General features: G+C 37.9%; 2 protein-coding genes across 2 annotated transcripts in view; one reads left to right on the forward strand and one right to left on the reverse strand.

The window, feature by feature from the left end:
- The first annotated feature begins 2 nt into the window (after positions 1 to 2).
- LOC101860749 (ribosome biogenesis protein NOP53) lies at positions 3 to 14,692 on the forward strand. The gene is made up of 14 exons (XM_005101673.3): positions 3 to 177; positions 4,331 to 4,419; positions 5,011 to 5,098; positions 5,617 to 5,801; positions 6,807 to 6,838; positions 7,485 to 7,580; positions 8,306 to 8,416; positions 9,130 to 9,294; positions 9,746 to 9,801; positions 10,457 to 10,576; positions 11,059 to 11,125; positions 11,849 to 11,925; positions 12,736 to 12,792; positions 14,630 to 14,692. The coding sequence occupies exons 1-14, from the start codon at positions 41 to 43 to the stop codon at positions 14,634 to 14,636; spliced, it is 1,287 nt and encodes a 428-aa protein (XP_005101730.1). The 5' UTR covers positions 3 to 40; the 3' UTR covers positions 14,637 to 14,692.
- Positions 14,693 to 16,111: 1,419 nt separating this feature from the next.
- Positions 16,112 to 24,094, reverse strand: part of LOC101862880 (multidrug resistance-associated protein 1) — a gene marked incomplete in the record, with an annotated part of 39,841 nt that continues 31,858 nt past the window's right edge. The window contains 6 exon segments of the mRNA XM_035970610.1: positions 16,112 to 17,803; positions 18,370 to 18,564; positions 19,560 to 19,726; positions 20,877 to 21,035; positions 21,615 to 21,767; positions 22,685 to 22,786. Of these exon segments, the coding sequence (XP_035826503.1) occupies positions 17,692 to 17,803; positions 18,370 to 18,564; positions 19,560 to 19,726; positions 20,877 to 21,035; positions 21,615 to 21,767; positions 22,685 to 22,786 (888 nt within the window).

Consider the following 24,094-nt stretch of genomic DNA (forward strand, 5'->3'; position numbering starts at 1 on the left):
TGACAAAATGAATTAATGTTTTTAATTTAAGTGTTTCAAAATGGCTGACATAAACACTGCACCGAAGTTGCCGAAGAATCGGAAACTTGGTAAAAACAAAAAGAAGTCATGGAGAGCGTCCCGAGTCCAGGACATAGAAGAGTTTCTTCATGACGAAAGACGTCAGTTATTGACTGGGTAAATAATTTAATATTTTCTTCTTGAAAGACCACGGATTTTGCATACTGGATCAAGAGAACCCGTTATCGATAATAAGTAGGCCTACCACGTTTGTTTCTTCTGAGCTTTTACTGTTTTTCTGACCGCAGTCGTCTATCAATTTTAGAATCTAGATCTAGATCTAGATCCAGAATCTAGTCTACATCTAGATTCTAGATCTAGATCTAGATCTAGGCTGCACTTTGTCTTTGTCCTGAGTCCTTCCAACTTGAACCCCTTGCTCACATTATAAATCTCTCTCTCTTTCTCTCTCTGCCCTGCTATCTCTCTCTCCGCTATAATCATTAATAATCTCCTCTCTCTCTCTCTCTCTCTCTCTCTCTCTCTCTCTCTCTCTCTCTCTCTCTCTCTCTCTCTCTCTCTCTCTCTCTCTCTCTCTCCTCTCCTCTCTGTCTCTGTGTATCACTCGCCTTTTCTTTTTCTTTGTTTGTCTCTGTCTTTGGTAAGATTGCACTTTACCGGACCACCGGTTGCTGCCGGTTGGGACTACTTTCGCTATGGCGCCCCTTGTGCCTGGTGGTCCGATATTCTTCCTTCCTGGGCTCCCCTACTCACTCTCCTGCTCACTATCCTTTTTTCACCCTCCGACTGCCAACTGCAGACGCCAGTCTGTGCTAGGCGTACACGTACACCCACCCCGACACCAACACCCTGTGGTCTGGCACAGTAGCCTACAATGGAGGGCGAGAGATGCTCGCGAGCTAGATTAGATACCCCCCCCCCCCCCCATCCCCAAAGTGGTCCGACCAAGTACAATGGAGGGCGAGAGATGTAAATCTGACTGCAGACTCCACATAAAAATACGTTTAATATTATTATGTATGTTGCCACGTTTCTTTCTAACACTGCTAAATTAATTACTGAGATCATGTCGTCAATTTTCTTACAGAATCTGCTGTTGACATCATGGTCCTCTTTTTAGGAGTATTTTCCTATATGTGGGTCATTCATATTCTGCCGACCTTTGCAACCCCGTAACTTTTTTAATTTATTATGAGAATCGATTCTTTCAATTCCAAAACGAAGTGTATACTGTAGTATACAGACCCGGTAACCGGGAACAAAATCACAAAGTATACAGACCCGAAATAAAGGGGAACTCTTTTGTGATGTCGGAAAGTTTCAACGCCCAGACCCGGTATTGTGTGTGTGTGAGAGAAAGAGAGAGAGCAGGGGGAAATGCAAGCAAAATGTATATGAGCAATTGCCAAAACGTGAGACTCTCTTGAGACACTTGAGACTCAGTGGTGCAAAAAAAATTTTCTTACCAATTTGACTCTCTTTTCTGTCAGTCACAGATTGACATTTAGTGCTCATATTCCTAGAGTATCAGAGCAAGGAGATGTGCGGTTTTGGAGATATGGGTCTATTGGTTTGGCAACTACTGTATTTCTTGTATGTAACAGTGATGACAAAAACAGATAAGCAGCAAGGCAAATTATAGACTTTAAATTCCATTTGTTTAGTAAACAAACACTTTGTACACTATGAACTCCATTCATAATGGTAATATGAATGACAAGCTTTGTAACAATGACGCAGTGCACAGAACATGTCATCATTGTTATGTACAAGAAAGGATACACATTGGATATCATTGACAACACATCACAATAGTGAAAGGCTGTACAAATACAGTTATCAAAGCCTCAGTACCAGAAAAACACATGTGTAAAACAATTTTTTAACTAATATGAGGCAAAAGCACAAAATCAATGGAGCTGACTTGTACATTATGACAGTGATGACAAACAAGACTTTGTAATAACAATGATGACACAATGTACAGGAAAAGACAAAAGTCTTGCCTCCAGAGATAAAAGCGCACTTTAAGAATTTAAAAAAACCCAGGAGAGGTTTCTTTTGCTTTGAAACAGATATCAGGTCATATCAAAGACAGTGGACGATCACAATTATGTTGCTAATTATGACAAACAGTACTCGTACATAACAGTGATGACAAAACATACTGGGAAAAGGTAAAATCATGCCTACAAAGAACACATTTGCACTAATAAGAGATACACAGATCAATAAAGGCGTATTTTGCTTCTAAATGAATCTTGCATGTATGAAATATATGTTGAAAACTTATTTATATTAGCAATTATGAAAAATATTACTTGTACATAACAATGATGACACAATGACACAATGTATTGGAAAAAGGTATATCATACCAACAAAGAACAAATGTGTATTTTTGAGTTAGACAGATAAACAAGGACATGTTTGTTTATTTGTTTGAGTAAAGAGAGCACACATTACTTTAAAAATGTTTGCTCTTAGGACAATGTAATTTCTAGTATGTTAGTCAGTCTTGTACGGCTGCATGACGACACCCCAAACGTCATCACTGAGCACAAAAGCTAAATCTATAACCACAGAAATGATCCATCTCTCAAAGTTTGTTTACACATCACACTCTTGTTCCAGGAATCCAGTGCAAACACCGCAATTTCACTAAAATCAACAGAGTAGCCTAAAAACACGCAAAACAGCCCAGTGCGTCACATTCAACGCAAAATTCTTGAGCGTCACCGGGCGCTGAAGGCAATGACTACTTTCGTTTTTCTGTTTCCCCCGTTGCTTCCGTTGTTCTGGGGACGCGAGTAAGGGGAAGTCACTCAAGAAAACAATTATATCTGGGCACTTGTGATGACCCGTTCAAAACAAAAGTGTGCGAAATTCGGACTTCCGGCACGTTGCAAATTGACAACAATAACGGCGAATGTTAAACAGCCGACCGAAATCGTAGATCTAGGAACCCGATGTTCCTTTCGCGCATCGCGGCTTTTGAAGTATTGAATAAACGACGATAGGCAAAGAGATTTAACCAGCTACAGTGATTCTATTGAAAAATAATGGTGTTTTCTGAAACACCTAGTCCGTGACGACACGACAGACGCACAAGTAATCCGAATTGTTCGTCTATTTGCAAACAAATAAACCGATTTCTTGAGCAAGTTAACCTTTCTCAATGACAAATAACATAGGATCAAAGCACACGGAAAAAAAACCCACCCAAAAATACTAAATTTTGGACATTCTTGGAAGTTTGCATTGGTGTGCTCAAAATGACACTCCAGGAATCACTAAAAAACGAACATTTTTGGCACAAAATTTACAAACTCAAGATTGTAAAGCTGACAAGGGGTCTGAAACTGCTAATGCAGGTTCTACATCCTATATTTGACATGTGTATATGTTTTGGAGGAATAAATACTAATGCATCACATTTTATGCACACTAATGTGAGATGTGTGTGTTTTTCCCCACATTTTGGCAGTGGCTCATATGGAGAAAGATAGTGAGAAATACATTTAGGTGGGGAGAAAGAAAGACAGAGACAAACAAAGAAAAAGAGAAAGCGAGCGATACATAGAGACAGAGGAGAGAGAGAGAAATAGAGAGCGTGACTGCTCGATTGAAGCTATGACATTGTTCTTTTCTTCAAATTGTGATTCCTCCAACTCCAAAAACGGAGGAAAAACGATCGTTCATCGAAAAGACATCCGCAATCTTCATTTAGATCTACATCTAGGCAAACCTCGAAACGAGATCAATGATTTATGTCTGTCTGTCTAGATCGAGACCTAGGCCATAGATCTAGAAGAACCTTAGTCTACCCTGAGCCAAGAGGGCACTGAAACTTTCCGAAATCACAAAAGAGTTCCCCTACCGGGTCTGTATACTTTGTGACTTTGTTCCCGGTTACCGGGTCTGTATACACTACCATTCCAAAAACTTTCTTAGGTACCAAATAAAAAAAGGGCTAGCGAAAAATTTGTCATTGGCATTGCTATATTAATGTCTTTTTACTGCTTCTAACATAGACTTATTGGTGTTGTAATTTTATTAATAATATGAATGTTTAGTTAGTAGCTGCAGTTTATTTTGTCATCTGAGGCTGAGACTGCTCTGGGTATTGGGCTAGAATCTTCAGAACATTAAAATGTCTCCTTGGAAAATTGTGTTTAGTTTTCTGAGAGCATTTTCGGTGAACATCTTTCTTATAATTTTGTAGTGTGCCTAGTTCTCTTTTTTCATAAAGTAGCCCCTAAAAATTTGGACTTGAAATTTGACATGGTGACATTCATGCTTTCCACAGAGGTTTGGTTTCAGAAAAAAGTGATGAAAGCCTCTTTGTATTAGACAGTGGTATTAACAAGAAGAATGATGCAGAAGATGCCACCCAAGGTAAGTGCTACTTTTACATCTTACTTGGCTGATGCTTCTATTAATAGATATTTTATTTCTGTACTTAAAATCTAAGTTGGGTAGTTAATATCATGTGTGTGTTGAAATGAAAAAAAAAAATTATTGAGTTAAAAATAAATGTGGATAACTAAAGTTAATCTTAACTAGAGTTGCTTAATGTTCACACATTTTTTTGCAGTTAGGTTTCATGACTTGTGATGTTGTGCATTGTATCATTCACAGTTTTGCTTACTTTCAAAAGGAGGAACTTCATCTTTTGTCTCAACCGGATGTGAATGGGATGCATAATGCACTTTGTTCTATTTGTCCATCTTCTGTACATCTTTGAAGATATTTTATTTATAATTCTTTTATGATTTCAGGGTCCTAATGTTGTGGCCTATCACCCTTTTATTTAAAGCTCTTTCCTTTTATAACCTGCTGACATTTTATTTAGAAATCAAAGTCAAACTCCAGTTGTTTGAAGGAAGATTTTCTTTTCTAGTTCTATATACTGTTCCCATGCTAAAAAAGGTATGCTTTATTGTTATTAAAATTAAACAAATGTTTCTTCTCTTTCCCTTTTGTCAGGTCCCCGAAGCAAGAGAGCCCGCAAAGACAAAGCTCTAAAGTGCCTCTCCCTCCTTCTACCAAATCCCCACAGCAAGTCAGTGAGAAAGTAAGTCAGGACATAAAAGCACTTGTTGTTGATCTATAAGTGGTTTGGATTTGCAGTATGGACTTGGGGATTTCAGAGCTTTATTGAGCAAATACATTGCTGCCTTGGTGTTAATCAATCTGTTAACACTTGCTGGGCAATTTTATGTCTGTTTAAGCTTGATTATGAATCAACTTTATGAAACTAAAGTTTTGATGCTACTGGGAATTTGGGTCTGAAAAAATGAAATGAAACCATTCTCTGTTCAGCTAGAAATTGCTATTGTCTTTGTTTCAATCACATCTGTCAAGTTATACTCCATCTTTACTGGGTTTTTATACATTTCTTGCTGTTCAGTTGTTTTTTATCCAGAGCTTTTCAAGACTTTTTTTCGAGGGGGGGGGGGGGAGGTTCTATTGTCCTTGCATCTGTATTAATGTTTGTAAAAGATAACCATGCTCTCTCTTTTGCTTTTATTATTGTTCCAATGGCTTTTGGAATACCCACCTTAAACTTCCATTTACTTGCACTTGCACCAGGCCTGATGATAACAATTTCCAGAGAGGGAAACGAAGTCAGCCTGTTTTGGAACGTGTTCAAAAGAAGGCGAGGTCACAAAGAAGAGTTGCAGCAGAAGCTCAGAGTCAGAAGTCTGCACAAGTGAGAGAGATTAGAAGGGCAAAGAAGAGGGAACTCCCCACTGTAGACTCAGACCTATGGGCAGGTAAAATTTATGTACACAGCCGAAGTTGTGTGACTTTTTATGAACGGCTGATTTTTTGTAGTTTTCTGCAACTGTTATATAATCTGGTCACATAAAAAATTACCGGAGAGCCTAACCACCAGTATACTTGTGAGTGAGACTTCACCGCACAGTGTGATATTTAAAGCTGTATTCTTCAGCCAATCAAAACAAATGTATTACAGTAACTAGCGATAAGTTCCCTTGTGGAAGTTATAAGTATACAGTTTGGCAGCTATTTATTCTGTTTGCCTATCTAGCCTTTTACTGGCATGGGATAATATTAGTTATGGTGGCGATGTGCATAACTAAACCGAGTGCGTGAGTCAGTGAAAAGTAGGTAAGCATGCAAAAATGCACAGTATTTGACTTCTCGTTTTGGCATGTTTTGGTCTTGTTTGCTATTGCATTAAACAAAAAGTTAAGCTTTCTGTCTAATATTACAGTCTTCTTTCTCTTTGTTAACTTTTTTTGCTAACCCGGTAGTGGATTATTAGCTCGTTTAAAATACTCGTGAAACAATACTAAATATAATACTAGTTTACTGCAGTTTGGTGTAGTTTAAGTTAAATAAGCTCATCTAATCTGAGAATTAAAAGCATGTGCAAAAACTTGAACAGGATATATCCAAGCAAAGAAAGGATTTTGTATGATATATTCCTTGTTTCCCTTTGATAGATCAATTTCCTCACCTATTTGTTGCATAAGTGTGTAAAGGGTGCTCACGACAAGCTTTTTACATTTTTATGAATCACTGTTTTATTTTGTATTCTTAACCACCCAAGCATGTGTCAGTCTGTCGTTTGTGGAATGCAAAATTATGTTTGATTTGGTCTAATGATTTTTGAAAGGTACACTTTTATTTAATATTTACTTTCAAGAATGAATGAGTACGTGCATATTTTTTGTGTGTGCTCTTTCTGAAAGGAAATATATTGAAAAACATTACCTAAAAAGGACGTTTTATTTTTTTCATTTTCCCTACAGATTCAGATGATGGTACTCCTGTGACAGTCAAGGTGAGTGAGAGAACAAATTTGTCTGTTGGCGAAGATCAAAATTTGATCAATGATTATAATGAAGCTAAATCTGTTTCGTCCTCCATCTATTTTTGGCACCTCCTCTTCTACTTGTACATTTGAGTCCTTGACCTTTCGTGTAAAATTCTGTTGGAGTACTTATTTTCTCCTTGAGAATGTGCAATCCGTCTTTTGTTAAAGTATAGTTAGTCACGGAAGTCCTCCCTGTTGCACTTTAAACTGGCTGGTACATGCAATCAATTAAAAACACAGGATTTAGAGAAATAATATAAAAGTATGAGTAAATCCCTTTGATAGGTTAATGTATTGCAAATAAAGGGTCAGTGCACTTTGTAATTAAAATGAAATCACCAGCATTTGTTGCTTGATTTTGTTCTAAAATGAAACTACAAACTCATGTTTTCTCTTACTTTTTACTGAATTGATATACAGCTGAAATAAAACGGCAACAATTTATATACTACTATCTATGAACAAGTTGAGAAAATTAACCTTGTAGTTTTTATTTTTTATTCATAATACTGAGGTGGAATTTTTAAAATCAAAATTATTTTTTTTGTGTGTATTAAATAGCTTTGAGTATGAATTCCTATTATTGTTGTTCTATGTTGTTTCTGCTCGGTAGCCCCCGAAGAGATACAGGAAAAAACCCAGTGCTTTGAATGCTACAGTAGTACCTCACCCAGGAGCTTCAGTGAATCCAGCCTATGAGGATCATCAGGTACATCAAGGATGAGTGTCTGAGTTTAAGATGTTGCAAGCTCTTGTCATAACCTTGAAAACTCGCCAGAAATGAATAATATGATAACATCTGTTTTGTTTGATATTTTTTCTGTTTTAACTCTGTCATCTTTACTTGTAAACCTGGACTCTTGTGTTGACTTTTGTGCTGACATTACAACTCATTTACATGAAATAAAATGTAATTTATTTCTTCTGAGTACATATAAAGGTTTCCTAAGTATGTCTCTTCAAACTTACAAAATAAAGGTTTATCATCAGGGATGCCAAAACTCCGGTTTTTCCGTTGTTGTTTTTTTAATTTTTTTTTTTTACATACACTTGCAAAAGAAAGGGGAGAAGTAAGAGAGATGTTTTTGTTTGATCATTTAAGAACTTTTTCAAGGTTCGTTTTAGTTGAGATGCGATGCTCTACTCATTTTCAGTTTGTTTTTCAAAAAATCATTTTGCATCCCTGTTTTATTTAATACACCCCAAAGAAACATGGATAGTGATCCAGTCTTTTTGCCACTTGGGGCCCACTGAGTGCACTGTTTTTCGACCACTGGAATGTTAAGATTGTTCACAGTCAGTTGGAACAAATACGCCTTTAACCTCTATTTGGAAAATAGTGCTATCAAACTGATCCATGAAATAATTCTTAAAGAGCCTACTTGTGTCCAGTATCACCTCTCAATTAAAAAAAAATTTTTTTTCATTTCACAGGGCCTTCTTCTACAAGCTCGTGTTTTAGAAGTTGGCAAGGTTAAAAAGGAGAAAAAAGTGTACAATTCCTTAGATGCAAAGTTTCCCTCCAGAGAAGATGCTCCGAATGAGGTAAGCCCCATCCTATTTATCCCGGCTGTGAATTTAAGAAATTTAAATACCCCAACCTTTGAAAGGGAGTAAATGTTATGTTCTTTTTAAATTATTCTTGGGGGGAGGGTTAAAGTAAATTTGGACCCTCCATTTAAAAAAAACCCAGATTTTTACTTTGTGTTGAATCGGATGTAAAAATACCATCAACTAAAAAACAGAATACATTGCAAGTGTCTTGGGCATGATTTTGTCTTTAGAAGTGTTGTCTCCGAATCATTTAGGGTTGAATCGTTCTTGTACCAAACAGTGTCAATTGTTTTACTTTCCTCATGCATAGGTTATCTGACTCTGTTGTTGGTCCTCGTTTTATTGCGTATAGACCTGAGTTCGATTTCTGAGTGGGGAGAAAGTTTGTAGGCCTATAGTATAGAATATCTCGGGTCTTTCTGCTGGAATGTTATAAACCTCTTATCCGAGGTTGGCCCTGACAAGCAGGGTCAGAAGCCCTCCTAAATGATCTAAATTCTGTTAAAAACACCTGAGTTAAAAAAGAAAATTTGTCTAATTACATGAGCATAGGAGCTTAACTCTCTGTCTTTTGTCAAACTGGTAGAGGAATTGAAACCAAAACTGTGTGCTATTGTTCTTGTTTTAAAGACTTGATTTCCTTTCCCTGTTGTGGACTTAAATTAAATGTAAGTCTATCTTTTGTTTGTCTTGTTTTGTAACAGTCAACATATTTGGAGGAAATGGCAGCAGGGCTTGTCGATGACTCTGATGAAGAAGAAGAAAGTGATGCAGATGCTGAGGAGCCCATTGCCATCAACCCTCCAGTGCGGCGGGAAGATAGAAAGACGAAGAAGCAGAGACGAGTAGAGAAAGACGAAGAAGTGAAGGTGATTATTAGGTTAAAGCTGTGTGATATTCGTGTCCTTTCCGATAGACTGTTGCCAACATGATAAAGCGTAGTAACAAGTCACATGTTGTTCTAAATCTGTACATTGATTTAAAAGAACTGCATAGGTCTATTTGTACTTTTTCCAGGCTCTTTGTCAGAAAAATGCTGTCTTTGGACCATGCATAGAAATATATCCTAAGGTCTCTCTTTCTTGAACTTTGTTCAGTGAGAAAAACAATTGTTGTGTACAGAGAGTGTATTTTTGGCACGTTTTCATGTTATAAACTGAGCTTTGTTTTCTGCTTTTCATTAAAAGTCTACCATGTACAGTTTCGTCTATGAATTCCTATCATGGAAGTTTGGTTTTCTTAGCAATGTCATGTTTTTCTCTTACTTTTTACTGAATTGTTGATTTACCTACAGATGTTCTGTATTCTGTATTTCGGCAGCTGAAAGAGAAAAGGGCAAAGAATGATGTCAAACAACGGGAAAACATGGTGCTAAGGTGCTGTTACATTGTAGTGTTCATAATTTTCTACTGGCTCAGAAGTTTTACAAAGGCCTGTTTTTGAATATCAGAAAACATTTTTTAAAGAGGTGTGTTATCGCTATTACCAAAAAAAAAAAAAGAATTGCTCTGTTTAACTGCTTTGCAGATTGAGTATGTGTATAAAACGATGGAGGTTATTATTCTTTTGGCAACAGCAATGCCGTGATGACTCATACACAGTATGTGTTGTTTTTGTTTGTCATAATTGGTTTTGAGAAATAATGGCAATTCAGTTGCCCCTAGATTTTATCTGTTTGAGGTTAAGTTCAATATCCTGTTCTTTTGATCAAACTGAGAACCAGGCAAAGTTCATCACTCTGCTATGACCTAATTAAGAAATAAAATCTTTGGACATCCACTGGGAAGGAAATTATATAATTGTACAGAAGGTTAAAGCAACATGGGATTAGGGTACTTTATTATTTTATATTTAATAGATGAATAATTGCTAAAAGTAATATTGTACGCTTTCTTTCAACAAATTTGTTTTTTGCCTTTTCTTAATTTTATAATTATATTATTCGTTTGTATAGTGTGTGTAGGTGGGTCCTTGGTGAGAATTCATACTTTTCGTTCTTTCATCTTTGTGTGCTTATTTGAATTTCCTCAGGATACCTTCCATAAAAGCTCAGCTCAACAAAGAAGATAGAAAGCAACAACAGAGAGCTGCAAAAAAGCAAGTTTTGAAGGAACAGATGAAGTTCAGGACAAAAAGACTTGGAAAAATTAAGTATCCTTTTTAAACTGAGAAACAGGAAACATCCATTCCTGATGTAAGTCTTTGTGTATAAGGAATGAAATTTTCACTTCTTGAAGTGAATGCTTGTCCGTAATTATAAACACATTTAATTAGTCCTTGCTTTCTTGGCTGCATTCAGTAAATTAGCTCAGGAGTTATTCCATCTAATTTTCCTTTCTGTTGGCTAGTAAATGGTCAGTACTGTTAATGCAGTACCCAGTTTTTTCCCTTTTTAACTCGATCGACAGCTGATGTTCCAGTATCTAATCTATGGTCTTTAAACATTTGCATCTTTGATTATTTGCTCGACACCTGTACATTAGGACTAAGATTGTTTAGATCTTGGTGATTGGTGTTCTTTTTCTGAGAATAGTCAACTCCCATGATCAGGACAAATCTGCCATCCACCTTAGCGTTAGGTTTATACAATTTTCTAGGTGTCCTTTTTTTTTATTTCCTTAACTCCAGTGCAGATATGAAGAACCTGATTTAGACTTGAAGTTGTCCACAGAGCTTGTAGGGTCACTTAGGGAAGTCTTGGTAAGTATTAGTATTTAATTTACCTGTGATAATTTAAACTACAATTTGTTTTTAAAATGCTGCATGATATAACTTTTCTTCTTCTTCTTCCTCGTTCTCGATGACAGCAGCTAGACAGTCCGTCTGATGTCGCGCACAAACTGTGCAGTTTGCTTCAACTCTGAGAGACTGCCATAGAGCTTTCTCTCAAGGGGAGCCACATTCTGCCCCGTCTGTGTACGAAGGCATGATATAACAAGTCCTGGCCTGCTCAGAAAAATTTTATTTTTACTTTTCAGCGTCATCTTTGTCAATTAAGATTATATGAAAACTTTGTGGTTTGCATTAATTAAACGTCATGACACAGTGGAATCAGGCGTTCATCAATTTTTTTGGCATATGGAGATGTTGGTATTATCTAAAAGCCTGTTCATTTGCCTTGGTTTTTATGTAGAAAATACTCATCTATCTTGCATAGAAATTGAGATATTTGCTGTTGAAGAAGGTGAGGTCGCCCGGTGTCAAAGGTTAAATTAGCAAGAAAATGATCGTCAAAGTTTTGTGGCTTCCAAAGCTGAAGTGTCCTTGGTAACTGCAATTTTATTTACATTTTTTTATGAAAAACATTGATCAAAGGCAATGTACATCACACCTGTCTTGTATCCTGTCTAGAATGGCTATAACATTCAACAACAGTGTTCGTTCCGTCATTTATGAGATCCAATTTGATTATTTCTTTTCCAGCCTGAGGGCCATGTGATCAGCGATGTGTACAAGAGCTTACAGAGAAGGAATATGACAGAACCAAGAGTGCGACAGAAGTATGTATTGTGTGTCTTTTACGATAGCTTTGTGAATAATTTGAAGGAACGCCCATTGTCGTGAAGTATTGAAACAATTCTCCTAACTCATTTTACACTGGGAGGGGTGGGAAATTTCCACAATGTTGCTGCAGCGTTTGAAATGAGCCATCATGGTACTTATGCAGGTGGTTGATGGGATCTCTGGTGTGGTAAGCTCCTTTCTTCCTTTCAAACATATATATATCGTCCTTTCCTCCTTTTTTTGTATGTTAGTCTCTAGTAACACCTCTATTCGTCGGCATTTTTATTACGTATTTGTGTTGCAAATGCTGTAAAACTCTCTAGCAAAAGTCAACTAATAGTACTTATAGCTTTCCTTATGGGGGAATAATGTGTCTGTTACTGAGACACCCATACATCACATTCGTCTTAAAATCATGAAGAATAACAAAACACATCTAGAAAGGGAATAGCAGACAGGATGAAAGTTACCAATTAAGATCTGCGAACATCCTTGAGAAAGAAATGAAATATCGCTTTCAACATCATTGTATTAGGGATCAGCATAGCAAGTCATAGCTTTATGTGGAGTTGACTGAGAATGAGTTAAAACCTGTATGTTTTCTTTTTTGCTTTTTTCATGTGCTTTTGACTTATATGAAATGATTGAATGGATGTGTGCGCAGTTTGTTCATCATCATGTGGGGATGGTGTATTGATATTATTTGACTCAAGAAACATTTCTGTGCTGTCCATGCTGTTTTCTTATGTTATTGTCAGTGACATTTTTTTATCTTTTGATCTTTAATTAAAAAATTTTATTTTCAGGAATAAACGGAAGTATAAGCCAAAAGTGTTTGAGAAGAAAGGCCATAAAGAAGTCACGTAAGTACAGACGGATCCAAACTGAGAATTTGTATTTTGCTATCGCACTGACTGTATAATAATTGTAATGTATTATTTTTTGCCGAAAGTGTGGCCCGAAATTAGGTCATGTTCTCATCATTCATTATGTATCACATTACAATAATCAATTTGCATTTTAATTCCTGTGTTATATATATACAGTCAAACCTGCCCTGACGGCCACCTCTATAAGACAGTCACCTGTACAAACGGCCTCTTTCCATTTCCCCCCTCGTGTTTTTTCTATATAATTTAACTGTGTAAAACGGGCACCTGTCCAACGCGGCCGTGGCCACCATAATTTAATACACAACCCCTATCACACTAAGCAATAACACTTGTCTTAGACGGCCACCTTACTGACTCCATTACGTTTTGTCATAAATTGTGTAATTTGCCCCTGGCGTTGTGGGCGAGCCGTCTTAATTCAATCACCTGTCGTTGTTGTTAGATAATCCCTCCAACCGATCATGTTGCGTAGGCCCCTCCCACTGTTGACCAATAGCTACCAATTTTCAGCTGCTGGTGAGGTAAGCGTGTGATCCCTTATAACCTATAAGCCCCGCCCAGAATTCATACACAAACCGTAAGTGAGATGAGTGGTCACTGTTTACCCAGTCTGTAACAAAGTAACAAAGGATGTCAACATGAACTTGTGACAGAAGCGTAGCTCGTTCTCCGAGTGGTGGCGACCCATGTGTTTGTTTTAACAAGACATTCGGTATTCCTTGTCTGATACATTTCGTTTTATTGTCACCCTTGTGCCAAGTCAGCAACAAAATAAAAATTACAACAAAATACAAACCAACAACAATAAAAACAACAACAATGCGGCTACTTTTGATTGGGACCTCAGATGGGAATAGTTTGTTTTCTTCATCTTGATCAGTCCTGCCTAAGACGGCCACCTGTCTTATACGGCCATTTTCCTCCTTGACATTGGGTGGCCGTCTTTCACAGGTTTGACCGTATAATTTATATATATATATATAGGGGGCTCTCATGGCCTAGAGGTTAAGGTGTTGTCCTCTCATTCAAAGGTCCCGGGTTCGAATCCGGGTAGCGACCGAAAAATGTTCTCTAAAATTGTCTCCTTTTTACATCCTTTCCTGCTCACTAGCAATGATCTGTTGTCTGCTTTCATTTCCACTTTATGCCCTCACCTCCTTTGCCCCCTCCTCTTGGCTCCTGACTCTTTCTGCAGCCTTTCTACTGCTACTCCTACTCCTTGGCTCCTCCTTACTGCTGTCTTTCTGCCACAACCCTGATCTTCTGGTAGGAAAGATCTGCACCTAGCCTTCTCGGACAAGGGCGAAAAATTTCGGAGGACCTGTGTGCAAGATGTGCACGTTAAAGATCCCTTGGTGGTCTAAAATCGATAAGAGTAGGCTTCGGCCGCCACCCGGGCAAAATTCAAAATTTCCTACCAACTGAAAATATTAGGTGTGTCCTTCGCGCTCATATGACCTTATGCAGTTGCGAGCTCCGTAAAACACTTTACAAAAAAAAATTATTATATATATATGTGTGTGTGTAAAGGGTCAGCTGTTCTCTGAGCGGATATGGTTATGTTTGCTTCATTTGATCTGTTCCCTCAAGTATGAAACATGTTTGTCAGGCCATGTATTCCTTAGACCCTGGGTAGAGCTGGTCCTTGTCATCAAACCCCACGATTTGAATTTGTCCAAAGTTGACTCCACCTCACTTTATTATTGTCATGTCTTTAGAGTTATTTATAATTTCTCAAACTGAGAAATAAAATTTGTCTATTGTGTTTTCATAATCCAATTTTCCTTCTTTTCTTCTCTGTCCTCAGATTGTGATGCTGATTTGGTGGTTGTTTTTTTGTTTTATGTAAATAAAAGATTGGTGAAAGTCAGTTTGTTTGTTTTTTACGTTTTGGTTGAACTGTATTTTTTAAAGAATGTATACTATGAGATGGTCTAGTGGCTGGTTGGCGAGTGCTCTGGTGTGGTTTGCTCCTTCTTTCCTATCAAACATCTATCGTTTTCTCGCTTCCTTGTTTTGTTTTTTTTTCGGTTTGTTACTCCTTTGTATCATCTCTAAACTTTGGCACTTGACCTTCAATAATTTATATAGCAGCACCAGTCATCCATGGCTTGCTGCTATTTTAACCATTCGGCACTTATATGACCTAACTAAATGTGTTACAGGTGCGTAAAATAATCAGATGGTCCCATTATGCAGTAGAAGGTTGGTTGATATGGTGATCAGAGATTCTGGCCTGTCCTGTGAAAGCACAGTAGATTCTGTTAGGCACGAACCTGTTTCACAGGAAAAGATTTCAAACCCCCATTCCCCTCTTAATTCTATTCATTGCAACTTCCCTTTTAACGCAATCGAAAATTCAAAAATATATGATTAACAATTAACACTGCAAACTAATTTTGAGCCTTTTCACTGCACTTCCAGGTTGACTCTTCCCCCCTTTCCTTTTTTTTCCAACCACAGTAGCTTACTGTTGTCAATGCATGTCACACTTCACGCTTTCAAAAGACAAAGAGACCCATTTCTGCAAAACAAAGTTGCTGTGGGTGGTTGGCGGGTGCTCTGGTGTGGTTTGCTTCTTCTTTCCTATCAAACATCTATTTTCTTGAGTCTCTTGTATCACCTCTAATCTTTGCACTTATAATAATAATAATAATATGACCTTATTGTGTTGCAAGTGCCGTAAAATACTTACTAAAGCTAAAGTTGCTCTCTCACCACCTGCTGCATATGGGATGTGAGTGGGAAAGAAAATTTGAGACAAAACACTGCCAACTGTCTACATGTTCATGTGTATTTATATATTAAGCCCACAACGAAATAAACCAGGAAGGCACCTAATAATACACATTCCTCTAAACGTAGGCTACATCACAATCTATGAACTGGCGTCTTTGGTGAAGTGGTAAGGTACTCGCTGTTGCATGCAGGAGACCCGAGTGCGGAGAAATTTTTATCGAGTACATAATAATATATCACCGTCTTTCTGCTGGTGTGTCGTATCCCTTTCAGCTGTAGTTGGTTTGCCCTTACTTTAAGGCTGTGTCGAAGCCACCTAGATGGTCCAAACTGTGTCAATGGGGCCGTAAAAACACTTATTATTACTACTAAAAGTAAAAGAAAATAATCTAGGAGTACATGTAGAAGTACATGTATTAACCAACAGCGGCCTCTTTTCTGTCATGGTGAGATTTCTTGTGTTGAAATACCTATAGTCGTTTATGTTAAATATTTCATCAAGACAACGGACATTCATTAAATGTACCCATCACTAATAAGGACACAGTTGTCTTTCTTTACAATACTTTATTCTTCAAAGAAACAAGTTTTATGGAATGAACATGTTTCTGTTTCTTTTCTTAAATTATATTATATATTTTAAAAAACCCATTGAAATGAAAATCCTTCACTGGGACGAGCCGGTCCAGAAAAAAACAAACTATAGCAATACTATACACCTATGTAATTGTACGAGTTCTACGCCTCCACTGCCATGGCAAACTAGATCATTTAGGAGGTAGGCTTCGATCCATTCTGAGAGGGATACATGTACATCGTCCCAGTAGACAGATGGATAAAAATTCTCCCCACCTGGGAACCAGACTCGCATCACCTGTGTCATAGTGTGCGACGGTAAAGCACCAAACAGTTGGTGTTACAAGTCACACCACTGACGCTGGCTGAAACTTTTGGGAGCAAAAGAAGGAGCAAACTACACCAGAGTTTCCATCAACCATCCGAATGAACTGACCTCGCTGGTTGTAGATTGCTGATCTCTGCACTTCTAAACAGCACAATGGAGATGGACTAAACATATTAAAAAGGCTGACATGTATTGTAAAGGACTATTTCCAAATGTTTAGTCCATCTCCATTGTGCTGTTTAGAAGTGCAGGGATCACCAATCTACGATCCACGAGGTCAGTTCACGCCGATAGTTGGGGGATATTCTGTAGTTTGCTCCTTCTTTCCCATCAAAATCAAACAACTATTGTCCTGATCTCTCCTTTTTTTTTGTCACTCTCTTGTAACACCTCTAATCTCCTGCACTTATACGACTTTATGGTGTTGCAAGTGCCGTAAAACTTACTAGCTTTTAAACTAAAGTTCATTCTTCTGCTTTCACATGCATGACGTCAAAGAAATACAAGTAGGGGGCCTTCATGGTTACATTGGTAGAACTTTAACTTTTTCGCATTTCATTACGACTGTCCGACTTCAATGATCTGACAACTTAGATAATAGTTTATAGTTCGTTATTAATATTATCTGACGATGACCAATGCACCCACAGAGGAGATTATTTCTTACGCCTTAAGCGAAACAGAAGACTTAAATGTCAAGACGACTTGTGGCTTTGGTTATGACCAATGAAACCATTTCTGGCACAGCAAACTGTTGAGGAATTTTGCAGCTGGCAAAGCAACCTGAAATCTTGCACATGGCCATTTTCCTAATAGTTTATTTATTCTAAGATACACACGTACACGCGAAGATGCTTTAGTCGTTTCTTATTATTGGATTGTTCCAGTTTCAGAATTTTACTTGTTTGTTGTTTTTTTAAACGAAACTTGTCCAAAAACGGACTTTTTTGCTTTCCCAAGGCAGCAGATCTTTCTTTGTCACATCTTTTCGACGTGAGGATGGGACTGTAAATAAACTGTATAACCTATTTCACAGGATTATTTTACACTTTCGGGTATGAGGAAATTCCTGTTCCCAATAACAGTTGAACCATAAGAATAAGAAGAGTATGACCTGCAAAATTCCATTTTTAACAATTCATTTCATGACATCAAAGTGTAGCAAAAAGGGATTTCTTTACATAATATTATATATGTATTTAATTTCCTGAAGGAAGAGCTGGCTGTCAGACGAGTCCTGCTTGTTTCGCCATAGAATAAAATGCTGACTGGTGGTTGGAGAGTAAATTATTTGGTGAATCAAACTCCAGTCGACTGCCCTTTTCTAGCACAAGAATTCTGCAGGAGGAGAACAGAAAAAAGGACAAATTAAAATCTTTTAATGATGGTAAAATAAAAATTGGTGTCTCTTTTTTACTCTTAGTATGGTAGGCCATTCTCCTTTGTAAGTTACATATATTGCATGTAGTCAGGTTTATCATCCAAGTACAATTTGGCATCACAAATTGTTCTATAAGTTCTTTTTACCCCCCCCCCCCTTTTTTTTTCTTTTTAAATTAAAAAAATAAACGTCAAACGGAGTAGGAATGCGGTAAACATTACAGTTTGATTAAAGATAGGGTGGATTTGCTGAGGTTTGATAGATTTTTATTACGACTACGACTGTTAACCCGGCAAATGATGCAGTGGGCCATCTGAACTGGTGTTTTGTTTGTCTGTTTGAGTAAGAGGAAGCACATCTACACAATTACTCAATTACAGTCCGTTAGTGCTGGGAAAAAGTAAGACAGACAGACAGAGGGAAAGTGAAGAAATAGGACCTACCAGTTGTGCCCTCCGACCATGAACTTGTGTGCTGTAAACTAAGAGTTGAAGAAAGTGAAATAATGTTTAACTTGCGTTACCTGTCGTAATCCATAACAGTGTTTAGACGATGTGCAATGGTCAGTATGGTACATCCGCTAAACTCCTCTCTGATGGTCTTCTGAATCAACTCGTCAGTCTCAATGTCCACGGCTGCTGTGGCTTCATCCAGGATCAGGATCTTAGTCTTCCTCAGCAACGTTCTCGCCAGACAAATGAGCTGACGCTGCCCCATGCTGAATAAATACACACAAAAAATGCAGTTGACAATACAGTTAAGCACCACACAATGAAACCGAACATAGCAAAATACGCACATAGCGAACAGATTTTCATGTCTCGAATTTTTTGTTACAGGGAGATTTTTAATTGTGATTATTCTTTTCGTGTTTAAAACACGTTGGCCAACCCCACACAGTGAAATTCGAACTTAACGGAAAGATTCCTGCATCTCGGCAATTTCACTATATCTTTGTTAGACTTAGACTAATAGTGTTAGATGGTGGCTCTAGACGTCTAGTGGCCTAGAGGTTAACGTGTTCGCCTCTCATTCAAAGGTCCCGGATTCGAATCCGGGTAGCGACCGAAACATTTTCTTTTTTAAAGTGTTTTCCGTTCAACTCCTTTCCTGTTCTCTAGCAATGCTCTGTCGTCTGCTTTCGTCTCCACTTTCTGCCCCCACCCCTCACCTCGTTTAAATTGACCACTCCTCTTGGCTCCTAACTCTTTCTGCAATGCCTTTCTACTGCCACTCTTTGGCTCCTTCTTACTGCTGTCTTTCTGCCACACCCCTGATTTTCTGGTAGGAAAGATCTACACCTAACCTTCTCGGACCAGGGCGAAAAATCTCGGAGTCCCATGTGCAAGATGCGCACGTTAAAGATCCCTTGATGGTCTAAGATCGAAAAGAGTAGGCTTCAGCCGCCACCCGGGCAAAATTCAAAAACCCCTACCAACTGAAAATGTTTAATGTGTCCCGCATACTCACTCATACGACCTTATGCATTTGCGAGCGCAGTAAAACACTTACCCCCGCCCCCCCCCCCCCCCCCCCCTAAAAAGACTAATACATAAATATATTATATCATTACGATTGTGAGCATTTTTAGTTCACAAACCCTTGGATACAATTTATATAATTAAGGGTGTGGCCTGTTACTGTTATTGTTATTTTAATTGGCATCATAGTTTACTAAACACGTACTGAAACGCCCATTTCTTTTACTTGTACCTCAAATTTTCACCTCCCTCCCCGACTTCGTGGTCCAGCTGTTGTGGAAGGCTCTCGACAAACTTCTTGAGGTGAGAGTGCTCCAGGGCGGTCCACAGCCCCGCGTCAGTTGACTCGTTGAAGGGGTCAAGGTTCATGCGGAGGCTGCCAGCGAAGAGGACAGGGTCCTGTAGACAGAGATGGGCACATTCTTTAGAAATGGAGCTTTTTTTATTTATAAAAAAGAGGATTGATTGATTGATTGACTGAAAGATCGATCAATTGAGTGATTGATTGCTTCTTGAATGGATTGATTGAATGGTTGATTTGTTGATTGAATGATTGGCTGATTGATTGATTGGTTGATTCATTCAAACGTGAGTGGTGGCTATAAACAGGGGCGAAGCGTCTATATAATCAAATAATCACTGCTTCCCTTCCTAATTTTGAAACATTGTCGCTGTCAAATTCATCCTTAAACGTAAACCTCTTAAATTAAATGTAAAAAGACGTCCGTAATCAACAATGAACAGTATGCCTAACATTCAAAACGGTTTCACGGCCACGGAAATAGCCTCCTCGCCCCTCTCGGGCCACTCCATAAGCAGTCGCAAGCTTTGATTAAGTAAGCTTAAAGTGAGTCTGGAAGAGTCTATCAATAGAGTTGAAGGGAACATGTACATAGCAGTCCAAGCAGTTTCATTGCCACATATACCCTGTTCACCCCTTTGGGGCCACAGTTACAATCAATCTCAAGCCCTGATTATTTATGCTAACTAACGCTGGTCGAGTCTACCTCACAAATGTGAGGGGAACTAACTCCTAATAATATCTTGACTGCTGCGTGTGCTTGTTTTTTTTTCCTCGACTTTTTACCGTCCTATAATCAGATCGTGACCTCGATTATGACACCAGCTCCTGGCCGCGAAAGGCTAACAAAAACAGCCAAATGTGAAATTTAAAAAAGGATAATTGTCATGTTCTACCAAAGAGTTAGACTTACTGGTAGATCTATAACATATAGATCTAGTACTGACATCTTTGCTTCTTTGCTTTGTGTTTATGTATTCACATCTAAAATTTAATTTAATTTTAGTTGGAACTGATATTTAATAAGATACTTTCCCGATTATTTTGGCGGTTGAACATACAATATGAATTCCGGATTTGTTTTCATTCACAACTCAGAGTCGCTGCCTCGAGTAAGATTCTTGTGTGATATCTACAGGCCATATCTAGATTCTAGTCCCGTTTCACTTTGATTACACTGTCAAACAAGTCAGCCTTCGCCCCTGGCTATAAAAGCTCTGACAAGCACAGCCCTGAGATACAACAGACCTGTGGCAGTATAGTGATGTGTCGCCTCAGGGTATGTAGTCCCAGCTTGCCAATGTCCACCCCGTCTATGATGATCTTCCCACTGACCGACTCGATCAGTCTGAACAAGGAGAGAACCATGGACGACTTGCCCGCTCCCGTGCGGCCCACGATCCCAACCTAAGGATACAGATTAGAAAGTAGGGGGTGTCTAAAAATTATGTTAATATAATGTATGGGATGAACTCAAGAACAGAATACAATTTACAAGGTGTAGTAGCCTATTCCCCGTGAAATGTGTGTAAAGGCACTAAACTGTACTGTTGATCCTCCTTTTTTGTACTGATCATGCTGGTGCCCAGGTTGAAACTATTCAGTTCAGTAAATTCTGAATAAATAATTTCTCCTGTATTAGCCTTAACATAATTTTGACTGCCCATGTATTCATTCGTCACTAGAAGCGTAATATATGAAATAATATACACATAGTTACAAAACTAGTAGAATTTCTAAAGCTGAAGCAGGTGCCCCATCGGGACGAAACATTGAGAGCATAGACAACAGGGAGAAAACGATTTAAAATATTCAAATGTCAGTTTTAAATCTCGGAATACTCAAGAGGCAATAAACATGAACTTAGCTTATAATTCTATCCATAATTTGAAGAAAAGAAAGTAGATGGGAGGGGAGAAAAGAACAGTTAAAATAAGCAAAATAAGAAACACGATACCCTGCAGCAAACTAATTGGCGACACTCACTTTTTCTCCCCCGTTGATCGAGCAGGTGAGATTTTTGAGCACCAAGTCCAGGCCTTCTCTGTAGCGAGTGCTGTAGTCCACGAATTCCACGCGGCCTGTTGCTGGCCACTCCTCTGTCACCCTTGTCGCGTCCGTCTCTGCGGTCCATGGGGCCTGGTGGAAGGACGAGGACTCTTTACATTGCAAAGCTAATAAAGTTTGCTGTTGAGCAGGAATTTGCGCTATACATGTTACCTTTTATTATTATTATTATTATTATTATTATTATTATTATTATTATTATTATTATTATTATTAGTAGTAGTAGTAGTAGTAGTAGTAGTAGTAGTAGTAGTAGTAGTAGTAGTAGTAGTAGTAGTGGTAGTAGTAGTAGTAGTTGTTGTTGTTGTACATTATTATCATTATTATTATTATTATTATTATTATTATTATTATTATTATTATTATTATTTTTATTATTGTTATAATCATTATTATTACTATTATTTTTTCTATCATTATTATTGTTATTATTATCATTATTATTATTATTATTATTATTATTATTATTATTATTATTATTATTATTATCATTATTATTATGTTGAGAGCTTCAGAAAATAGCACTTAAAAGAGTATACAAAACGTCGTGGACTGTACGATAATAATACTCGTATAATGACACAACATCAGTGTTTATCATTATAAGTACGCGTATTTGAAGGTTTGTATTTGAGTGTGTGTGTGTGTGTGTGTGTGTGTGTGTGTGTGTGTGTGTGTGTGTGTGTGTGTGCGCGTGGGTGCGTGCGGCGTGTGTGTGTGTGTGTGTGTTTGTTTGTGTGTGTGTGTGTGTGTGTGTGTGTGTGTATGTTTGCACCCGCGCCTGTAAGAGTGAATTTCCTATAATTTCTATATAAATAATATAATATACACATTTTGATAGATAGATAGATAGATAGATAGATAGATAGATAGATAGATAGATAGATAGATAGATAGATAGATAGATAGATAGATAGATAGATAGATAGATAGATAGATAGATCGGCAGACAGACTTGACCACCAGACAAACATACGGACAAACATTACCTCACTTTGCAGCTCTGAGTACTCCCTCATCCTCTCCACAGACACGATGTGAGTTTCTAAATCTCCGAATATTCGAGTGCCAAATATGAATTTCACAGATACCTACAAGGAGGTGGAAAAGAAGATGGGATATAGGGATGGAGGAAGAAAGGGTTGGGGGGGGGTTAGAAAAATGAAAAGTAAACTTCAACGTTGGATATACGTGTTTTAGGCCCTAATCTGTGTATAACATTAACATGAATGGCCTTTGGTTCTTTAGAGTATAAACGTTTACGCGGTTTTATAAATGAATGAATCACTGTAAGAAAGCCAGAAAAAAATAATGAAAAGTTTATACTATATGGAGGAACAAAATTACTAAGGCTGGAAATCAGACAATGCAAAAACTATCTTTAAAAAAAAGTAAAAATAACACACACACACACACACACACACACACACACACACACACACACACACACACACACACAACAATAATAAACAAAAAACAACAACAACAACATATAACCTGTCCTTTTAACGTACCCCCGACTCGGACAGTGCAAAAGCCGTGTTTTAAAAAAAGTAAAATTAAAAAACACACCCTCACAAAACCCCTGACCCCCTCACAAACACACACACACACGCACACAGACACACAAACACACACACATACACACAGACACACAAACACACACACACACACACACACACACACACACACACACACACTAACTACAATGACTGAACATGCAGCCATCTAGTATACCAACTACGGAAATCAACCATATTCACATTTACTCATTTAGACTACTTGGCCAAGAAACCAATAAATACACCGACGTATCAGCAAACCCTCAGCTCATCTGCCTATCAAAGAAGCATTATAGACTAAATAGGCTACTAACCCGCATGGCGTATGTAATGGCTAGTCCAACCAGACCAGGAGACAGAGAATCTCTGGCCTGGACTGCAAACACACAGGCAGCCAACAGGATTAAAAAACCCAGAACCTCCAAGCGACACTGGATCCATCTGCAATAAAAAAATAAAACACAAGAAAAACTTGATCTTACACGTAGATCTGCCTGTTCGTTCTGTTTCTGTGAAATATTTTGCTCAGAACCATCTCCAGTTTAATCTAACCAAGACGTTTTAAAGGAGAGAACATTTAAATAAACATAGTTTATCTTTCTCGGCCCCCTCAAATTTTAGTATTAACCGTACGATGCACGAGGCTCTATCTTTATATTGTAAGTCCCATATATTCAATTCTGGTTTGATTAAGGTGGTTAAAACATCTTAATAGTACCTGGAGCCATATTATATAAAAATGGGGTAAGAAAAGGGTGGGGGGGGAGCGAGAGAGAGAGAGAGAGAGAAAGAAAGAAAAAGAGGAGAGGGAGAGAAAGAAAGAGAAAGACAGAAAGA

Source organism: Aplysia californica, unplaced genomic scaffold (genome assembly GCF_000002075.1).
Source record: "Aplysia californica isolate F4 #8 unplaced genomic scaffold, AplCal3.0 scaffold00293, whole genome shotgun sequence".
NCBI classification, from domain to species: domain Eukaryota; kingdom Metazoa; phylum Mollusca; class Gastropoda; order Aplysiida; family Aplysiidae; genus Aplysia; species Aplysia californica.